This window comes from Ictalurus furcatus, chromosome 5 (genome assembly GCF_023375685.1).
Source record: "Ictalurus furcatus strain D&B chromosome 5, Billie_1.0, whole genome shotgun sequence".
NCBI classification, from domain to species: domain Eukaryota; kingdom Metazoa; phylum Chordata; class Actinopteri; order Siluriformes; family Ictaluridae; genus Ictalurus; species Ictalurus furcatus.
In genome coordinates, this window is record NC_071259.1 from 26,870,992 (window position 1) to 26,894,333 (window position 23,342).

The 23,342-nt window shown below is 38.8% G+C and overlaps 1 protein-coding gene across 3 annotated transcripts in view; it reads left to right on the plus strand.

Annotated features, from left to right (window-relative positions):
- Window positions 1–23,342, plus strand: part of pde4d (phosphodiesterase 4D, cAMP-specific) — a 115,435-nt gene that overhangs the window by 40,008 nt on the left and 52,085 nt on the right. The window contains exon 1 of one of the 3 annotated variants that reach the window (XM_053625501.1): window positions 38–481. The exons of the other annotated variants lie outside the window; for them this stretch is intronic. Within the exon in view, the coding sequence (XP_053481476.1) occupies window positions 396–481 (86 nt within the window). The 5' untranslated portion in view covers window positions 38–395. Of the gene's footprint in view, window positions 1–37; window positions 482–23,342 lie in introns of those variants that run through there. 3 annotated transcript variants of the gene reach the window in all.

The window sequence follows — 23,342 nt, forward strand, 5'->3', positions numbered from 1 at the left end:
TCTCGGGGCTGCAAGGGGAAAAAATGACTGGCGACAGGAAAAAACAAAGCGGTGATATCGTCATTGGGACATGCAGCAGGAATTCGCTCAGATCTGTGCCAGAACAACAGCATAGGAACTGTTACGAGGAGCTCTATTTTACGTCATATGATAGCGTAGTTCCAGTCAGGGGTTTGGTATTTCTCATTGTGGTTTCTGGGAGGACAAAAGGGACAATTTTCTAAAGATTTGCAGCGGATCGCCTTTTTAAGTAAACCAGTTCAAGCGTTGTGAGTTTTTCATGGCGCGGATGTGTGGTGTTGAGCTGCTCACTACAGCATGATTTTCAGAGCAGGGCATCTGACAGAGGGAGGCATTTTACTCAGGTCACACAGATGTAGACGACCTGTGACCTCATGAAGCGTGGCAATCCTTACAGAGTGAGAGAGAGGAGGATGATCCACTTGAGTGATTTCCCATTCAGAAGACATTCCTGGATTTGGTGAGAGAGAGAGAGAGAGAGAGAGAGAGAGAGAGAGAGAGAGAGAGAGAGAGACAGACACAGTGTGTGTGCGTGTGCGTGCAAATATTTGTATATTTTTCAATTATTCAGTGCCCTCATGCATGAGCACCAGCAATTTTCTGAAGTATCAAAAGTATTTCACCGCATTTGTGGTTTTTTATGAAAGAGAGAGTGATCTGCTGTGTGTGGGGGTCGGGTGGGGGTCAGGTGGTGGGCCATGTTTTTATATATTGGTGAGAAACAAATGGCAAACAAGTATAGTAATTCTGACTGTTTTGACCTTGTAAGGCATTTTGCTGGCATAGATTTAGGTGTAGCATGCTATTAATTAGATTATTGACAGTAATAATCATGTCAATGGAAGGTCCTCACAAGGATAGTAAAACAAGCATGTGTGTGTATACTCTGTCTGCCCAATGCTCGATGTTTGCTATTCAGCGTAAATTTGCTGTTTAATGGTGGAGCGATTTCCTGCCAACCGCTGCAGCCTTAAACACCCGAGCGACTTTTGCAGCCAGAGTGTAAATCAAGCACAGATTAGAGAGGCTGATTAGCATTTCATCAGTGCACAGCTCCTTACAGCACCTCAGTGACACTCTCTGTGTAAGCCAGAGTAGGAAAACCGGTCTGTCCCTGCACAGCTTTTAACATCTGGGGTTTATAAACATTTCATTCATATGGTTGACATTCTCTCGTGCTTTAGGAAGATGCATTGTTGGTGTCCATACTGAAACGCTGTGCTGTCAGCAGAATTTGGACAGGTTTTATAGCTGTGATGCATGGATATCATCACACAGACTTTCCAGCCTCATAGGTAATGATACAGTATAAAGGAGGCAATGGGTTAATATTCAGCCAGTGATTCAGTACATTGATTGATACATTGATTGATATTTTTCCATTTCCGTGACACATGACATCAATATCAAAGCTCTGAGTATCATTCAATATCTGATACTAATCTATTACTGACATCAGCACAACAGCTACGTGTGTTATGCCTGCTGAGTTTAAGACAATATATCCTTCTTCATATGTATATTGTTCAAGATACAGTGCCCTCCAGGGTTAGTTATTAAAATGAGCAAAAACTAATATATAAAAAGAATTAGATATACAATAAATAATATTTTGAACTCAAACATACTGAGGCATCATATAACTTTATTTTAATGTTTCTCTGGTTGACTAGGAACAGGAAGTTGTTCAGCCATGACTTCCTGTTTTACAGGGGGTATAAATATGAGGTAACACATAGGCCAAATTCCCTTCGTCATTCATAACAACGGGTACGACCACGGAATATAGCTGTGATGTGCGGCAAAAGGTTGTTGAGCTTCACAAAATAGGAAGTGGCTATAAGAAAATAGCACACGCATTGAAAATGCCCATTTCCACTATCAGGGCAATAATTAAGACGTTCCAGTCAACTGGAAATGTTTTGAATCAACCTGGAATTGGACGTGTGTCTATATTGTCTCAACGCACTGTGAAGAGGATGGTTCGAGCGGCCAAAAAATCTCCAAGTATCACAGCTGGAGAATTGCAGAAGTTAGTTGCATCTTGGGGTCAGAAAGTCTCCAAAACTACAGTCTGAAGTCACCTTCATCACCACAAGTTGTTTGGAAGGGTCTCAAGAAAAATACCTCTACTCTCATCCAAAAACACTCAGGCATCTTCAGTTTGCCTGACGCTACAGGAACTTCAAATGGGATCGGGTTCTATGGTCAGATGAAACCAAAATAGAGCTTTTTGGCAATGAACACCAGAGGTGGTTTTGGCACACAGAGAGGTAGCCATATGGAAAAGTACCTCATGCCCACGGTTAAATATGGCGGTGGCTCTTTAATGTTTTGGGGCTGTTTTTCTGCCAGAGGACCTGGACGTTTTGTTAGGATACATGGCATCATGAACTCTACCAAATATCAACAGAAAGCTTAAAATGGGCCGTCATTTTAAGCATCCGCATTCAAGTCCACATTCAGGACTGATTCTGGGTTTGTTTGGGGGCGGGGCTCTTAAGGTCAGGTTTGCGTTCCCATAGAAGTATTCCGTGTGAATCGTAGATCAATTACGCAATACCGTAACATCACTGTTGTGCACACAGGTTTTCAAAAGGTACAAGGTTCATCCAGTTGCTGTTTTTGTTTTCTTGTGGTACCAGCACTCACGGTGAAAAATAGCACTTTTTGGTTGCATGGCATGTCATGGTGCAACAATACCTGCAAACAAATAGCTGATCTTGTATAAAGATTATCTTTAGCCACAACAACAAAGGTGAGGTAATTACAGTCCTCAAGTGCTATGATATGGCTTGTTTTATATATCAACCACATATAAACATAACACCCCTGTCCCTGGCAACATGAAAGTAGAATCCGTGAGTAACGTGAAGAAATTGAACACGTTACTTAGCATATGCTGCCGAGTACGGATAGCTTCCACATGTGATGTGGATCGTGCTGCAGTGTGGTTGAAATGAACCCCAGACCACAGTTTTAAAGAGGATGGGAGATCAGATTTGGATATGGCTTTAGAGAAGAACTTGGTGCTCTCCTCCATTTTAAGCTCCTTCTTATGGATAGATTTGTGCATGTGGACTTCCCTTTTCAGTCCAGACCTCAGGTTTTCAGTCGGGTTCAAATCCAGAGATTGTCGTTGCACGATGTTGTTTCTTTAACAATTTCTATGTTGATTATCTTGTTGAAAGCTTTATTTATTGCCAAGGCTGAACCTCCTGCCAAAGGTAACCAGCTACTGGCCTGAAATATCAAGATACTTTGTGATGCTTTCAGTCTTCACATGAGCCCCTGAAGCACCAGCCACAAAACGGCCCCAAAGCATCACTGGATCCTCCACCACATTACACACTGTAGTATCAGGTGCTTTTCCGTGTCTGCAGTCATCTTTTGTCAGCAAACATGCTGATGGTATATGGCCAAAAAGTTGGACGTAGGTCTCATCCCACGATGCGGACTGTAGTTCTGTTAATGCTTGGTGATGTTCATGTCCTGCATTTTGTAAAATGCTCTTAGGAAAGACATTTTGCAGCAGCTTGTTGTTATGAAAGTGGTGTTTTAAAAGTTTTTTTGGAAACCACACGAATCAATAAAACTGTGAACTTTGGGCTCCTTTTCCCTCCTTCACCATCCTGAGTCATCTTCATAAGGTCCTCCGTACCTTGTTTTTCGTGTGATGTGTTTTTAGTCTCTCTGATGCAACAGAAGCTAGGGATCTCAGATATTACAGTGCTTGTTAAACGGTGTGAGATCTATTTGTGATGCACAATTGAGACTAGTTGTAACATATAAAGGTTTGTGTTCTAGAGATAGGTGAAGATGTTATATAGATACTGTTATATAAGAGCATCATGATGCACTTTTCTGATTATCATCCATATTGTCAGTTGCCAGTTTCAATTGAAGTTTTTATGAATTATTTCTTTGTTAAATACTTTAAATTTCATACAAATGTTGGACAAGAATCTCTGAATTCTCTAAACTTCACTTTATGATTATGGATGATCTCTTCTTGGTATTGCCTTCCTGTGTTTTGAGCTATGCTAATAATTATGGCTATGTTTGCTAGATTACCCTGAATAAACAAGCCTGAGTATGCACCCTTGTGTCTTGCCTCACATTCGCACTTGTTACAGTAATGAAATATCTAATATCTTGTTGCTGTATCTTCCTCCCATGGCCAACACTGTATATGGTCTTTTGATCACTGTCACAGAATCTAAACACTAGGGTTGTAACGATACACTCAGGTCACAATTCGATTCGATTCGCAATACTGGACTCATGATTGGATTCGATTCAATTCTAGAGTATTTGAGTAGTGTGTGAATGGGTGTGTGTGTGTGCGCCCTGGTATGGGTTGGCACCCTGTCCAGGATGTCCCACACCTTGTGCCCCGAGTCCCCTGGGATAGACTCCAGATTCCCCTGTGACCCTGTGTAGGATAAGCAGTTCAAAAAATGGATGAATGGATGGATATACAGTATGGCATGATACAACCCAAACATCCAAACCCCCACCTCCCGAGTGGGGTGTAACTCTTCATCTCACTCATTACATTATTGTGTCGCCATTTCCTGGCATTGGGAAGCTGCTGCACTGTTCATGAACTGGTCACAAACAGAAGGGTCTGATTCTGGCAGAGAATTTCTAGCTATGGAACAGAAATGCTGTGTACATGTATCAGAAATGCAGCATATTTCTGTCTACATCATCTCTCCCTGCCCTTTTCACTGTTTTCTCAGAAAGTGCAAAATGGTTGTTCATTAGGCCCCTTGTGTCACTTCTGTTCTACTGCTAATGGGTGCATGGACTTCTAACCTATTCATTATTAATACTGCTGTTCAGGCTTTTGGGATCAATAAAATTTTAGGCAATTTCTGTGACTTACTTTAATAACTAGAGTTGATTTGAAAAACAATTCATCTAAAGCTAAATGAATAAGCAGTTGAAAATATCTCTGCTAATTTGAAGCTCAATTATCACTTATATATTCTTATAATTCTGGCACGGGAGTTTTATAGCATTCCTCTAATCTCTCCAAAAAGCAGCGGGCACTTATTCCCCCCCCCCCGTAATGCACTTAAAGCGCAGTATGTAATCCCCTGGCTGTGGATTTGCAGAAGTGCTGATTTCATTGAAAATATTGGAACGTAGCACTGCCAAGCCTGCTGCTTCTCTCTCTCTTCACGGAGATAGGAAGCTCGGCTACCGATTGATGCTTTATTGAATCTGCCGCTTACCTCCTTCGACAGCGGGGTGGGCAGATGGAGTGGGTGTAGTGCTGTTAGCTGCGCTCACAATAGGTGCACAGTGTCAGCACAAATCTGCAGCCAACAATCACTCCTGTCCAGTGCTGCTATGCTTTAGAAAGATGGAGCGAGGTGCAGACTGGAGCAGCTACCATTTGCCTCTGAAAGGTTTCACTATTAAGATTAAAACATCATTAAAATTTCATCTCCTTAATGCACGCAGTCTCACTAGTGGCTGGTGCAGCATTCGCCATCCTGTTACTAGCGATAACAACAGCACGAGCAACCGTGGCAGCGGAGCTCCTCCGGAGAGTGGAGAGTGTGAGTAATTAAACCAGATTAGATGCCACTCCAGTCAGCGCAGGAGTCGAGGTGTGATGGAATTAGTATTCCCCGTCTTCTCTCTGCCCTTTCTCTGCAGTTGTGTAAAGCGCCGTATCTCGCCTAAATCACTCCAAACACACAGGAGCATTTCTAATTCGAAGGCGCACGGGGCTCATTCTTGCACACCTCTATCACAGAGACAGCAGAGGAATCTTTGTCAAAACCCACCCGTGCTGTCGTTTTGTTGTTCGCTCACGAATATGTTGTATGAATTTGAATGCATTTTATTTTGTCAGCTCTTGTGTATTGAACTTGTTAATGGAAGCTTTAATGACTCACATGTCTCAGTGATAGGAGCCTGTGTGACCTTTTCAGGATAATAGCACAGGCTCTGCTACACTCTCTGGACAAAAGGAAAATGATCAGAACTGTAAGGTTTGTGTGGAGAGTCAAAGTCACATCCACCAATAACAGCTCTTTATTGTACAATATCATTAGGTTGAAGAGCTTAACGAAAGGGAACATGGTCAGTTGTTGCCCAGACTCTGAGATTGTCTTTTGTGGTTTATGTCCAAGCATAGCATAACAACCACACTCCCATATTCCAGGATGACAACGGACAAATCTATGACTACGTTGACATGGACAGCAGTAATCTAATTATTGACCTTATTCTGAATAAGACAATATTGTGATTAAGGTGTTTACATGAATCGCTTTTAGAATACTCCTTTCATGTTCCTGTTTTACATGTTCTAGAACATAGATTGATTAACAGTACACGTTATTACATCACCGAGCCACGCTGTCCGACATTCCCTCCAGAATTTCACGTATCAACATACAGTTGGTCTTCGTTATGGTACCGTATACAGTTTTCGGTGTTTTTATTTTTATTTTTACGAACGCTTCAAGTGCAGTTAATTATTTGTCATGCTATACGTGGTAATAGACGACTGCTTGAAGCCGTGGGCTACGTCCCAAACCACGTACTTGCCTACTATATAGTATGTACAGATGCATGTATTTCACCTACTATATAGCAGGTAAGTATGCGGTATGCGGTTTTGGATGCAGCCGTGCTTTCTTGTTTGCCAACAAACGGTTGAGCACTGCCGTGTGTGATCGTGTCCTGTCACAACATGCAGTGAAAACTCCAAAACGACGTTAATAGTGTGATTAAGGTGTGTGCATGTCTGTAATACACGTCAATAATGCGGCTAAAACAGGAATACTCCACATGTCCAAATTCGATTTATCTTTTGTTGTCTTAGAGTATGACTTTAATCGGATTATGGTCATCAATAATCGCTGTTTACATGCTAGTTTCTTAATCAGAGTATCGTCTTAATCGGGTTAATATTGTATTATTGTTGTCCCTGTAAACGTACTGAATGTTACTTATTCAATAAGTATGCTTGTGTGGGACTCACGATGCGAAATCACCTCAATCTCAATCTCAGTCCAGCTACATGGCATTCTTTGCTTAGAAATGTTCAGATAAGCAAATAACATTGCTTGTGGTTATGCTTTGTTTTGCATCAGTGCTTTACAGTACTTCTTTGGACTAGAGCAGTGTTTCTCAAACTTTTTCACACCAGGGACCACTGAACCAATTAAAAAAAAAATCCACACACCACCTAACCCCCAATTTCACCCAAAACAATATGCAATTTAACAGTATAGTCTGTTGCAAATTAGCCTAATGTTAAATGACAGTTTTAAAACTGTCTTGTTGTTTCTGTTGCAATCTAAATGGGAAGAATGGAGCTGCTTTTGCTGAGACATCAGTGAAGCAATGTCTGGTTCGAAACTGGAGAGTTTTAGTCTCATATCAGTGGGAGACATTGATCTGGTTTCGCTGCTTTGATTTCAGACCAACAAGTGTGGAAAATCCAACTTCACAGTTGTAGGTGGTTGGAAACGGCATCAATGGTTTCTGAGCAGAGTCAGCCAGCTCAGGATGCTCAGGTTGGATGTGGACCCAAAAGTCCGTCAAGGACAGTAAAGATGCTGACTGCTTTTCCTTGCAGCGTTCAGAGCTGAGGAGGAGAGAGACAGACAGGAATGAAACATTAACGTGTATGTGTGTGTGTGTGTGTGTGTGTGTGTGTGTGTGTGTGTGAGTTGTGTTGTGTGTTGCAATCATGTGGTGTAAATCCTGTATGATGGAGATTATCTACAGGTGTTGATATTGTCCTTCAGGTTGTGATCATAGGCTGTAACCTGTCAGTGTAAATCCTGTATAAGTTGGAGGTGTTTCCAACAGATAGTACCCTATAATTCAAAACCTTGATTATGTGTGTGGTGGTGGTGGGGACTACAAGACATTGTGCCCAGGGGCCTCTGAATTCTTAATCCAGGCCTGTCTGAGACGATATGAGGAAGAAACCTTGAGAGGAACCAGACTCAAAAGGGAACCCATCCTCATCTGGGCGACAACGAATAGTATAATTATAAATAAGTCTCTTCTATAAACGCGCTAATACTACATGTTCAAATAGTGCAGTCGTGTAAGCAGGAAAATTCATTACAGTTTTACATGGAGTCTGTTTTGTTGAACTTCTCCACTGTTCACCGATGGAGACTTGAGCACAAAACTATTTGTGGAAATTGCAGTGCTGAGGCTATAATAGCGATTTGTAGAAAAGATTAATGTCACTTAGTACAACTTTCAGATTGCATTTTTAAACGATACAGGCCAAAGTGTCTTCCGTTTTTACGCATGCACAGTATAGGGATGTAAGCGTTTCGAAAACTCCAGTGTCGACAGAGAGCGTTTTTAAAAAATGAAAATGCAGTTTTCAGATCTATCCGGATTAATGTAGATGCAGCTGTAGTGCTGTAGCTAGTCTCTGGTCTGATGAGCTTTCTTCAGCAAAATAATTTGCCTAAATGCATGCACTTGGTTAAACCTCAGCAGGTGATCTGCTACAGAAGCTGTAATGGTTCATGTTTCCAAAACTAGCGTCACTGAACTATGTCTAGTTTTCTTCCAGGCATTTATTGGCTCTGCTACAGTATTTGAGTATATAACTCCAGCTAGAGAAATGTGGGATTATTTGGAACAGCAGGTGAAGCACCCACGAACTGCGTACCTGGCTGATGGAAGAGTGAGTTAGAATTGACGGGAAGACATTAGTGGTGTCTTTGATTGACACTGTAATTCAGGTGAGAGGAAGGAGTAACCTAGTATCAGGAAAGAAATGTCACATGTGAATGAGCAGCTCCTGTCATCTGCGATGGCAGTAATTTAAGTAATTTAAGTTATTCAAGAGCATGATTGTGAATCCGTTTCGCCCAACTGCCTTACCCAGCAACTAGTACATCAAATAATGTGCAGAAGAATACACGTCTCCTGTCCCCGGTTTATTTGAAGCACCCCTTGCACCAAATACCTTTGCTGAGATTGAGTGGCTGTTGTAATTGAGCTTTCGGTCGAGCGTGGGAGAGCTGCTGGGGCTCAGCAGGATATAGAAAGGCAGGTTGATTGCTCAGGGTTCTCAGACTAGCAGAAGTCCACTATACTTATGAAATGGACTGTTACCTCATGTGTGACGTACAGCACTGCACTTTAGCTGTGTCCTGCTGGGTGAGCTGAACTCACTACAGTAAACAACCAAGCTTCAGTTCACTCGGGGTTAAACGTCCACCTGTAAGGAATGTCTCGGTGTGGAAGACAAAGAAGGAACGTTCTCTAGATTTTGACTGTGTGTGTATGTACAGGTCTGTAGTTGTCTAAAGGAACTAACCATAAGAGTAATACTATTATTTGAATAGAAGTACAGTAGAGACCAAATTACTTTTAGGTTTACTACTAATGCTGTTATATTTCTTTGTTTAAAAAATAAATAAATAAATAAATATTGTTTTCTTATCAGACACACATTAAAATTGTTATTACGTAAGAGAATGTTAAAGAAATACAAAACCAAGACAAAAGAAATCACTAGCATTAAGATATAAGATAAGATAAGATAAACTTTATTGAGCCCAGACTGGGGAAATTCCCTCGTTACAGCAGCTCAATTACACAAAAAACAGATAGGAAAGAATACACATTAAAAAGGAATAGAATTGGAAGAAAAATGTCTAAAAAAAAAAAAAAAATGTATACAATAGGAATAGAAAAATAAGAATAATAGTAGTAAAAAAAAATAATAATAATGGTAATAGGTACACTATGAACACCTCAATGTATGTACAGATGAATACAAATATGAATATATACAGATGAGTAACACCTGGTTTATATACAGAAAAGTGATCCATGGATTATTGTACAGTTAACAATAGAGGGTGAGCAACAAATAGTAATAAATGTTCATATTGAGGAATTATTGTGAATGTGTAGGTTGATGATGTAAAACAGTTCTACATTATGTTGTTTTTTGTATTAAAGAGTCTGCTCTAGGGATGAAGGACCTGCGGTAGCGCTCTTTCTCGCACTGAGGGTGCAGCAGTCTGTTGCTTTCCAGATTAAAGAATCTGGAAAGACTGCCTTACGTCCTACACAGCATCTGTTCATTCATGGACTAGACAGCTAACTATTTTCTTTTTAATAAATACTTTTTGAAAAAACACACACACACACACACACACACACACAAAATGAAAAGTAAACCCTGAAACTCATGGAAAATGAGGGATAAAACATGTATATAGGCATATGTTACTCCTTTCTATCGCTCCCGTGTCAATCACAGCAGGGCACCTGTGAGCTTATGTATGTGGAAGTGGGTTACTGTGCCCTGTGATGCAGCAGGAGCAGCAGTTCGAATAGATGCAGTTGGTTGAATTCACGTCTCAGAGGAAGTGCCGTAGCTGGTATGTGATGGAGAGAGCTGGCTAGTGGGTAGAGAATTGGCAAATGATCTTAAAAAAAAAATAAAAAAAAAAGGAAGAAAGAAATTGAGTTATTCAGCTTTATGGATATAGATGAATTAAAAGGCTTAGCCAAAATTAAGGTGGCTTGACGGGCACAAAAACAGTGAGCTTTTTATGACGAGCAGTTTAAAAATTCTTCGAGCATTTCCCCTTACCTTTTCCCAAATTTTTTAGTAACTTTCACCTCTCTGTTTATTAAATTAGTTAGGAACTGATTCCTATTCAGTTTATTAATTTGGGGGGGGGGGGGGGAACATACATTGCTGTTAGAATATTAGGAACCCTAGCTCTCGGGCTGTTTTTAAATCCAGATGAAAAACGTGCTTAATTAACTCGGCCTATAATTACGCTTGGGACTTATCTTGTTAAATCTTTCACGATTTGTAGTAATTGTCACAGATGTACACTCGCCAGACACCTTAACAGGAACACTTGTATTCTTAGTCATTCATGCAATTATCCAGTCAGCCAGTCATGTGGCAGCAGCGCAGTGCATAAAATTCTACAGATACAGGTCACAAGTGTCAGTTAATTTTCACATGTTCATGCACATATTCAACAGTCTGTGGAGTTTACTAAGAATGGTGCGAAAGACAAAAAGCATCCAGTGAGCAGCAGTTCTGGGCAGAAATGCCTAGTTAGGGAGAGAGGTTAGAGGAAAATAGCCAGACTGACATGTATTCTGAGATGCTTTTCTGAGATGCTTACCATTGTTGTAAAGAGGGGTTATTTGAGTTACTGGAGCATTTGTGTCCATTTATACCAGTCTTGGCCATTCTGTCTCAATAAACAAGTCATTTCTGCCTACAGAAGTGCAGCTAATTGGATGGGGGTGTATATATATATATATATATATATATATATATATATAATATTTTTTTTTTTTTTTTTGCACCATTCTGTTTAAAATCCCACAAAATCTGAAATACTTTCTGAAATACTCAAACCAGCCCACCTGGTACCAACAACCAAAGTCACTGTAATCACTATGTTATGTATTCTGACATTTGATATGAATATTAACTGAAGCTCTTGACCTGTAATCTGCATGATTTTATGCATTGCACGGATGCCACAATTGGCTGATTGGATAATTGAATGAACGAACGGACAGGTGTATGGTGTTCCTAACAAAATGGCCAGTTTATTTACTTGTGTGGTTAGTTAGTTTGTTTGTTTTCTCCCAAATAAAAAAATGGAGCTTTGTAGTCAGGGTGTAGTCTAGTCTTCAAAGCTGCTGAGACCGTAATGCCGTTAGAATGAAAAAGCGTTGTGCTGCACAATTTATAAAAACCGAATATGTTAAATCCACCTTTCAGACTTTTTATGGTCAGAAGAACGAATGGTTGCAGCAGCTGAATTTATCTTACAGAGAGGCACAGGAGATAAATGTATTCTAGCTCAAATCTAATAGCGTAAGATGCCGGGCTTCTCATGTATTTTTCTTTACACTGTCATTTGCTTTAAAGGCCATGAAACCAATCCATCAGACTGGACACTGGGAAAAAATTACATTGTGTTTCTTTATGATCCCGTTCATTTATAAGCAGCTAGGCGCTACTGACCACAAGAGCTGCCATTTGAGCTTAATCGAGTGTTTCATGTAGTGTTTGGTATTGCGAAAACCTTTTTACATTTAGTCCTGTTTATTAATAAACAGCACTTTGCTATAAGAGTGTTGTGACCTCGTGATGATTGTTTTAATTAATGACTTAAGTCAATTCAATTCAATTTTAATTAAAGTCTTAAAGAAATTCTGTAAAGCTAGTGTCTTAAAAATAATGAAATGAAATATTTCAAGAAAATAAACTGTAAATAGCAGTATATATAGTATATATAATAGCTATATACACACACACACACACACACACACTATATATATATATATATATATATATATATATATATATATATATATATATATATATATATATATATATATATATATATATAATATACACACACACCACACACTAAATGTATATTTCAGCAATACCACAGTTTGTTGTACCTAATATTTGCTCTTCTCGGCTGTCACGGTAATGCAAAAGAATTTATTTTTTTTATCTTAATGCAACATACTATTGTTTTGCTTTTTGGCGAACTCACTCGCAGTATATGCGTCACGCTTACTCCAAAACAGAGGCTTATCAGATCACATCACACCGCTCCCTTCCTGTTTAAAGAAAGACCCAGTCTGAGAAAAATATGCATCATAAAGATCATACTATGCAGTATTTATGATATTAATAATATATTAATTAATATATATATAATAACGTTATATTAATCCGATGTATCTCTTGTTTACTGAGAAACTGTAAACCTGGTTGTTTCATTTTATCCATGTAACACGTCTATAGTACACTCAAATACGCAGTACAGTACACTCATTCTGCTCAACATTACCTTTCTGAACAACGAAGCTTGTTAATTTGAATCCTGATGCCTCCCAGCTGTCACTGTTGGGCTCAGCTCATCTGCTCAACTCAATTACAAGTCACTTTGGATAAAAGTATACACTAGTGAGGGAGTTCTCTGGTGTCATTGGCACATAATGCTTCCTAAGAGTGTGATATCTCCTTCCCTAGCATGTTGCCCTGCAGGTCCTGTTATGTTGCCTTTATGGTTCTATCTCCAAAAGGCTATGTTTCATTCTCACATGCCTGTGTGATCAGTCCTGATCTATCTGAAGTGATAGCCTTGTGTCACAGCCTGGAGCTGTCAGTGCCAGAGCACTTAGTAACATACTGTATATTACTGCATATATTACAGAAGCTGCGCTATCATGGTGGTTATGATAACAATGACTATAACTATGGGGAGGCAGTATGGAAAAAATCCTGATTTACTAAGATCCCAAATAAATAGGCTAATTTACATGTGCAGTTGAGCCTGCAGTTAGTCGACGTGATGCAGGTCATTTATGATGAATAATTGAATGACATCACATGCATAATAAGTAGTGGATAATAATATTTAAATGAGGTCTTTGTGAGTGATTATTGGACATGCTGTGCTTAGACAAAAGTAAAAAAAAAAAATAATTCAAATCTTACTCAAACTCATCCTGCTTAACTGTTAGAAACCTAATCTTGACAAATTTTTTGAAATCTTGACTATTGCTCCTTTTAAAGTCTACAAAAATTAATTATTTTTCTTTTACCTGCACATATTGCTCAGTAATTTACAATAATTTACATATAGCTCAAAAATGTACATTAAATGCTTTAAATTGTGTCTTTTCACAGACAGCTGATTGCAGATCCTTTTTGTTATTTTGTCTGCATTATAAACAAGCTCTCTCTCTCTCTCTCATATATATATATATATATATATATATATATATATATATATATATACACACCTGGGTATCAAGTAGGTATAGACCTCTTCAAGTTAACATTCAATGCATTTTACACCTTTATACAAGCGTATCCACGAAACGAATAATATTGATATAGATGCAGTAAGTCTTGGACATGGATAGCATGGATAGAGCTGGAAGCTCAATCTAATATACTCCAAGGTATTCCTCCTCACTTCTCTCGTTATCGTTCTCTCTTTATTTTGTAGGCCTTAGCTTTTCATCCTTTTTCATGCCACAGATTTACGCCCCAATCATAAAAACTTTAGTAGCCTTGGCAACGACTGAACAGCATTTGACAATGTTTGTCGCTTGGCTTCTTCTTTTTGAAAAGATTACAGAATAAGCCTTGCTACAGACATGAAAAACATTTGCTTCTGAATTCATTCCCGTGGCAGCCATGGACACCATTTGGCTATTATGTGACTGGAGAGTAAGGGGGAAAAAAACATCATTTGCCAATTATGTGTCTGGATGATAAGAAAAATAACATGACTTTACATTTGAGGAACACGGCGTGAACATTCTGTTTAATTTCAGTTCGCGACTTTTGGCATCATACTTTTTGACCGGAATGTCTCGGAATAGAAAGGAAAGTGATTTGAGACTTAGATTTTTTTTTTCTTACATCTGGTATATTATTACCTTTTCAAACCCAACAGATTATACTTGGGGTTTTTGTGGTTCAGATGAGAAATAGCTCGTTTTTGAAGAAGTAGGAAAAAACGGGGTCTGAAAACCTTCATCCATTCATTGAATTTATTGTTTTGTCTCTGTTATCTTAGGCATGAATTTACTAGTGGTGAAGAGGCTAAATTAAAAAAAAAAACAAAACAAAGGATATCACAATCCATATACAGTTATTCATGTAAATGAGGCTTCATTTAATTAAACATGCATACATTTGCATATTTAATCCAAAAAAAATGGAATTTTGATGTTATTAGAACTAAAACATTTATTTTAGTGTGAAGACGCTCTCATTAGAATGAATACTGGAAAATGTTGTAATCTCATTTCTTTATTGTTTAACTGAGAAAATACTCTGCACTATTTTCAGTACAAATCTGTCCTAAATCCAAAAATAATCACCATTTTGTCTGCTATAGCCTGCTAATTAGGGATAGGTGTGAACATAAATGCAGTCATAAACATGTTTGATTCCAAATATGGGGGGAAAAATGAGAAAAGTGAGAAGAATTTAAGTGTATATAATTACCCATAAATTGACATATAGTAAGAAACAAGCTTTACTGGGATATATGACATGATATGATTGTGTAAAGTGGGAGGAGCTTAAAGTCTTATTCAGAGTTGGTAAGCATCAGATAATGTAGTGGTTGCGAGTGGACAAAAACAGTGAAATAAATTTAATTTTCTTCCAAAAGTCTGTTAAGTTGTGAAAGTTGTTGTTTCTATACTTTAAAAAAAATGGTTTTAACTTGTAAGAATATCTTGAATATAGGCAAAGTCAACTAATATTTCTCTTTATTAGATTGATTTTAAGCAAATATCAGATTATTAAGCCTTTTTTTTTTTTACACTCATTTTAAGGTTGAACTTGTCTTACAGATTTTGCTCATTTCAAGCATTTATTTCTAGAAAGACACAAAAGTATCTGCCAATAGAGGAAGAAATTTTTAAGCATGAAATTAATTCATGTGTTTGGAAATGGACTTAATTGTCTTGTATTTGTTATATAATTATCTCATGAAGTGAAATATTAAATAATTCTTCCCTTAATCAAGATATCGCTACTCTAGCTCTGCTTGTAGTTTCTTGCCCTAAATTTAAGAACGTCTATATCATCTCCACATTGTCAGTGGAAATCTAGACGGATGCGAATGCAGGTATGCGTGCTTAAAATGGTGTTTATTAAATAATCCAGGCAGAAGAATCCAAAGGGCAACTCAAACTCGTAATCAATGAACAGGCAAAGGTCAGGCGATGAACAATCAGGCTAAACTAGGCAAGGCACAAATCAGAATCAAAGGGCAGAAACAGGGTTCAAAACAGTGAAAGGTAAACACGAGAGAATCAAGGCTTGGTAACGACAGAACACAGGGTAACCGAGCGCATACTTCGCCACGTGTGAGGGAATGGAAAGCCCTTTTAAACAGTGAATTGGATGCAGGTGTGCGTGATTAGACTGAAGGTGAGCGTGAACGTGTCAAAGTGTGAGTGTTCTGGGAATTGCGGTCTATGGTGGCCATGTTTGTAGGCCGCAGTTCAGGATGGGAAATGTAGTCTCTAATCCACTTCTTTCCAGTATTTCCCTGACACACATTAATAGTACTTCAACTGGACCATGAAAAGTTTTTTATTGCCTATTTTAAGTTGATCGTGGTCTGTCTTGATCTGACCCCGAAATATACAGACAAGTGACAAATTAGTGGAAAAACCAGTGGCTCTGCCATGTTCACTGTAAATCATTACAGACTTCTCCTGACTCGTCATCTTTATCCTGTCACGAAACATCTCTCTCCTAATTGGTCTTGGAGTGGTCTCTTCCACAATGGCTCCGCCCTCATCTACAGAGTACAGTAGCCAATGAATGGTTTTAATGAGAATGGAAATGTTGTGAATTAAATGCTAGGGCCTTCAAGTCACCAGATCGTAACCCAATTGAACAAATATGGGAGGTTTTGGAGTGATATGTTACACAGCGCTCCACCATCATCATCAAAACACCAACTGAGAGAATATTTATTTGGAAGAATGGTGTTCATCCTTCTGCTACAGTTAGAGAGACTTGTAGAATCTATGCCAAGGCACATTTAAGCTGTTCTGGTGGCTCATGGTGGCCCAACACCTTATTAAGACGCTTTATGTTGTTTTTTTCCTTTTAATCTGTTACCTGTTTGTATGTGTATTTTTCGTTTTTGTTAAGTCTGGCAATTTGTATATGCCCTATTCTTATTAACATCTGGCGAAGATGTGTTTTTCATGTCTTTGTGCTTATCGTGAGACTTCCTAAAACTCTCAGACCAGGAGGTTTTGCAAGAGCGGCTGGTGCTGCTCTTGTGAACCCTGAATAATAGTCTACCAGCCAGTATAATTAAGTCATGTCGGTCTATTCAACCCCCCCCAAATTCTCACCCCCCCCGATTCTCAGTATGAATATTGCTTCCTGTCTGATCAGGTCTTTCTTTCTATTGCATCATGAAAAGGAAATCGAGTGAAACATTTCCCTCAGTTTTATTTGAATAATCGCACTCTTGTTGTGATGAATGATGTGCCCTTTAAGGCATCCCAAAAGCTCCCGAGCTTATGGCCTTTCCGCAGACAGAAGCCGAAATTCGTAAACTCTTCTTATCAGATGCGTTTGAATTCTTTCTCCGTGTTAATGCTCAAGTGGCTAACGCAATCGTGCATGCAAGACGGCAGACTACCTTACTTTGATCTCTTTCAGCTCAGAGTAGAAAGGTGGGAAGTTACCATTTTAAATATATCTTTGTAATTTATGGGCCTGTGAAATAAATTCATCATGGCTATTATTATTGTCTGTCTTAGATTTCTGTCTTATTAACCTTTTTTTTTTTTTTTTTTAAATGTACTTAAAATGCACATTTAGAAAATGTCATAAATATCCATAGATCTAATAATGATGTATAGAATGCGAATGTCATTGACACTATTTTGTAATGATTATTATTTAGCATATTATGAATGTATTTCATTTTGTTTCGCTCAAGGACATAATAGAAGGAGTGCTTGACCAATGAGCTGTTGGTTTGGATGGCTCTTGGTTATGAGCAATAATGGCTAGTAAGCTCACCTTCAGGCTAGCATGAGTTAGATGTGGTAAATGGAAAGATCTTGGTTGAAGTAGAAATGCAGCACAAGAGACTTCAGTAACACTCACATTTACAATACCCTAAGTGTGTGGTAGAAAGTAGTGGGTAATTATGTGTGGTAAATAGATGGTAAGTCATTTCAGCTGTATATTACAATAATATCAGTGATTTTATTGCCTTTGTCTTAACTTACAAACCATATGATAGTTCTGCAGTTACCAATCAAAAAAGGGATAAGCATCAGATAATAGTTAGGTTTAATTAATGTTGAAATAATGCCTTTGAATTTGCAGTCTATTGAAACCTACCACATGGCTTGCTTGCTTGCTTGCTTAGAGTACAATTTCAATTTTTCAAATTGTTTATTTTTCAAAGTATGTAAATATGTCAATTATGCTTAAACATGTGGCGTTACAGTGAAGCGTCAGTGTAATGTGTGTTCACATGTCTTAAGCCTAATAGCTTGAATTTGTACAACATTTTAGTCTAATTTTCCTTGCCATGTCTTACTTACCATCTTGTAACCTAAAATAATTTCCCAGCACTTTACAGTTCGGAATTAGGGTTGCATCGGTACCAATAAGGTCTAGTGTACGTCGCTGCACTAATAATATAAATAAATAAATAAATAAATAAATAAAAGTATAGTGTGTAAGGCTGGCTGTCGTGAGCACACGGAGCGTTATCAGTGATTGTAGTCGTTAAAATTGAGCGCAAGGTGTTGTGAATTGTATGCAAACAAAGGTATTCAGTAACATGGAGCACATAGAGAAACTGTCGCACGTGACAGAGCACTTCCATTAAGCGAGAACTGAGCACTCTGACGCTTGCTGTTTGTTAAATATGTTGTTTAAATGCTATTAAAAACTGAGCATGAGGAATTTACTAGCAGTACACGGCAGGAACCAACATGAACAGAGCTAAATAAAGTGTTCCATGATGCCCTTGATTTAATACCAAGTAGGTTGCTTATATCAGCAGGAGTCTCGCTATCAACGAGTACCAAAAAACATGAACTTGTACTCTTTAAAAAAAAAAAAATGGTATTGATGCATCCTTATTTGGAACGAACATGAACCTGCTTAACACAAAGAACACCGAGTACTCGTAGGTCCGTAGTCCAGATTTAGTCTGGTGTTTTTCATCAATAAATGTGGCCATTAACTGACAACATCTGAGATTATCTTGTTTTCTCTCCACTTACTGCTTCAAACCAAAGCTCTGTAATAAATGTTAAAGCTTGAACATTTCAGTACATTTCAATACAGTACCAAATGTGTAGTGTGGTGTGTAAATAAAATGCTCCATAGCTGGGGTTGAGACTTTTAAAGAAAGCATTGCCACATTTTACTTCCTAGATAAGACTAAAGTGTGCTTTATACACGCTGCAGCAGTGAGGTTACTGTATTTGAGCGTGCACTAGCAGATCTGACAGTGCATTCTGTTATACTAATTGGATCCTAAGCACCACTGTCCAGGGAACTGTTTTGCTCTGTTTGACATGCTTTGGGCCAGCAGAGAATTAGTCAGACACTCAGGTGCATAGGCACACACACACACAGGTACACATACACACGCGCGCACACACACACACATATACACACACACACACACACGATCACACAGACACATACACAGATATACACACACACACACACACACACAGACACACACACACAGAAGGGAGTAATCAGATCCAGATGAATCCTTGGCGAGGTGTCAGATGTATGTTAAACACACCAGACATCATCCTCAGGAGTGTATAATTGAAGAGTCCTTAAAAAAAAAGAGTGAGTTTATTATGACTGAGTAATTAATGCCTGAAGCTGCGAGTAGAGACCTTTTGGCATAATGCCAGCGACTGTTCTTGAAAATGTGCACACCTGGTGCTGAGCCCTGGGGTTTGGACTTCAAGGCTTTAAAAATAACCAAATTAATCATGCCGCATTATTAATGCTGATATTAACCTTTATCTGTCAGGTGTGTGTGTGTGTGGCTGTAAGAGGCGAATGGTGCTGATGTAGATGGTGGGCTTTGTAGTAGTAGTCAAAAGTAGTCAAAGAAGCAGGCCTAAGGATAGATCTTATTTATGACCTGACTAAAGGGCTCCTTTAGGGCATCTTGCATTGACAGTGAGAGGAGTATTGTGTAAGGCAGATAAGCCATCCAGCGTCTCATCCTGGTGGGAGCAGTGAGACTGCCTGTCGCTTTTCCTCCGGCTACTCCTGATCAGTGATGGATGAATTCAACCAGCTCTCGCGCCATACGCTTTATCTTCAAGCAAAAGCATTTTAGAGCAGGATACACCAGATCAAGTGCTCTCACACTGAGCTGCACCGAGTAGGCTACGGTTAATACTGTTGAGTTCTTGATTCTGTTTGGTCAGAAAATTAATATTAGTGCTCACATTCATGCACGTTCTCGTTTCTCTAGTAACTGCTAATTCACCCGAAATTATACAGCAGACGCATCATATAATAGCAACAAACCAAAAAAGGTCTTTGAGAAAACGTCATTTTTGACATGAAGTTTGTGTAAGGAATTTATTTAACGTTTTTCGACGGAGTCTCCGGTGTCAGCACAAAGCCACCAGTCAGAGGTATTGCCCTCATGGGAAAGTCTAAGGACGTAACAGGTTCCTTTGTCTTATTGCCTTCAAAAAAAATTGAAGAGGCAAGAGTTTATTATCCAACACAGCGTACAGGATAACAGGAACTAAGTTGTTTTATGGACACTTCACAACATTAATGTAACTATAAATGGATAAAAAGGATGGGGCATTGTAAACATTTCCATGGTGTAAAAGGAAAAAAAAGGGACGTTGAGTTGTAGTCCTGTTGTCTTTTACGCAAGGAATAACACGTAACAGACCAGGCTGTTATGGGAAAATAAACCATGCGGTGGATCAAAGTGGATTCTTATCCAATCACCTCATGCCCCTGAGTGTGTTATTCCTCATGTACCACTTTATACCAAATTGCCATCAATTACAATTTTCTGTTTCCATTTAATCTTCTGGAATGTCCATAGAACAAGGGAGTTCCTGTTAACTCTTACATTATAAGAGCTATAAACAGTCGTTCCCTCACCAGGCTTTCTTTTTCTCTCCCTTGAAGTTGATGACAACTGACACTGACACTGGAGACTCCTTCCATTAACAGAAAGCTTAACTATATCAATGATTATGCATATTTGTTTGTTACTAACAACACATTGTTTTTTGCTTGTATGTGTATATTATTAGACTTGGATTATGTGGAGTGTCTAACCTATGAGTGGGCTGTTGCTATAGAAACAATAAAGTATTAGAATGAGTGCATTAATATAAAGCTTTCGTTTATGTTCGAGCCAGACCTTCTGTGAGTCGTGCTGTTATAGTTAATGAATCAACACCTCCTGATTTGAGAATTCAACATCGCTCTGGAATAATCCTTACGCATGCCCTATATACCGACACAGGAGTGTCAGAAAACATTTTCTAGATCTGGAAAACAAGCCATTGTTTTGTTCTTTGATTTCAGCGCATGCGTTCTCTTATGCTGGAGTCCGGATATTACAATTGATCGTATTTTCGCCCATCTTCACGAACACCCACAGAGAAACACTCTCAGCTGGTGGTAGATTGCTCTCTAGTGGTGACAAAAAAGAGTGGCTGTATAGAATGTTGTCTAAAACATTGCCCACAATGCCTTGTGCTCGGAGCTTTGATAGCATCAATTATCTCCGCAGGGCGTCCGTTTCTACTCCAGCCTGCATAGTAGATATCAGATTTCATATTACTATTCAGTCTGTGTTCAGCGTAGAGCAGATTTGATTGCATTGCCATGTTTATGTGCTGGACAACGCAGCTTTTTCATTCAATCGTGCTATTTTTTGCTAAAAATAAATAAATACAGTACAGGTGATTATTACTTGGGTAATATGCGGCATAGCCGTGTTTCATTAATTTAGCATGAAGAGTCTTGATAGTATTGAGGTCATTTCTCTGTGAAAATGTGGCACCAATTAATCACAATAATGTAGATTTGCTTTTTGTGCTTTGGAAAATTGAAAAGTGTTTAACTAAAGGCATTTATTAACTGGAAAACTACATGCTAATCAAATGATTATTGAAAATGCCACATTTCAACTCTAAACTGACAAATAAAATACTCAACCTTAAAAGTAAAACTATTATACAGTATGTGGGTTGCATGTTGGCTGGGAAGTCGTATTTTCAGATTGTGTATCGAAACGTCTTTTGGGTCACGTTTTCACTCTTTTTTAAAAAAAAAAATCCTTTCAGCCAAAAAACAATAACAGAATTTCTGTGCATTTCTATTCAGTTGTACTACTAAATTGTTCAGGGATAAATTCAACCTCACAATGACTAACAGGGAAAAGAAAAGTAGAGATACCAGCTATGCGGGCATTTACTAAACACGTTATCTAAGGGATTCGGTGTCCTGTACGCATTTTATTGGTTATATGATCTCTGGTTGTAGCTTTTTTTATTATTATTATTGCTGTGATGCATGATGAAGGGCAATCAGGTGGAGCTGAAACAGTTCCTGTACGGAAGACTGTTGTAATGAGATATTGTACAATGGGGTCCTGGAGCTCCACTGCTGATATCCATCCATCCATCTTCTATACCGCTTAATCCGTTTCAGGGTCACGGGGAAACCTGGAGCCTATCCCAGGGAGCATTGGGCACGAGGCGGGGTACACCCTGGACAGGGTTACTGCTGATATTAACCAAGAAATTAGCTAAATATCAAGCATTGTTGTATGCAGTTACAATGACATACTTATAAGAATGTAATCTTGAAGGGAAATGAGAACTCACTGTATCATTGGCCTGTATAACCTTAGGCCACTAGCCTACACCACAACAGCAGGCTAAAAAAACAAAAAACTTTTTTGTTCCTAATTTGCATCCACACTGCCTGGAAAAACTATTCCCATAGTGAAGTTTGACATTTTCTACTATATATATATAGTTCTGAAGACTACAGACTTTGCTGAATCAGTTATTCCACCCAGTTATTGGATTTTATAATTCAGCAACCCCCAAAAGTGAAAAGGGAGAAAAATATCGTTTAAAGATTCCAATTCGACTGTGTGACATTTTCAGTCAGTGTTTTGATTACAAGCTGAACTGATCAGGCTTGCGTCTATATTGGCGTTACTAGGATTGGGAGTTCGATTCCCACCTCCGCCCTGTGTACGCGGAGTTTGCATGTTCTCCCTGTGCTTCAGGGGTTTCCTCCAGGGGACTATTGAGAACAATGGACCAGTAGTACATTTTTACTTCTGCGACTGTTTCTCTCATTTCTGTCACAGTTTTAAGGTTTTCCTTTGACTCGCCCTCCTGATAGTGTACTATACCTTGTCGAGTTTTCCCGTGCAAACATATTCTTCATATTATACCTACTGTATGAACTACACCATTTGAGATGCAGTAAAAATGCGACGTCGTATCCTGAAACTGCTCTACTTTTAATTCACAGTTCGTTTGAAATTTAAAACGGCATATGATCTGGCTGAAAGTGGTCCCAGCATCTCAGACTGACCCCCTGCAGAGGTAATTAAGGCTCTCTGAGCCTCAGGCACAGAGCATGATGGGCGCTCCCATTAAAGAGTCTCCACTGGAGAGCTCTCTGTCACCAGTTGAGAGTGTTTCTCTGTGGGTGTCTGTAAAGAATGCAATAA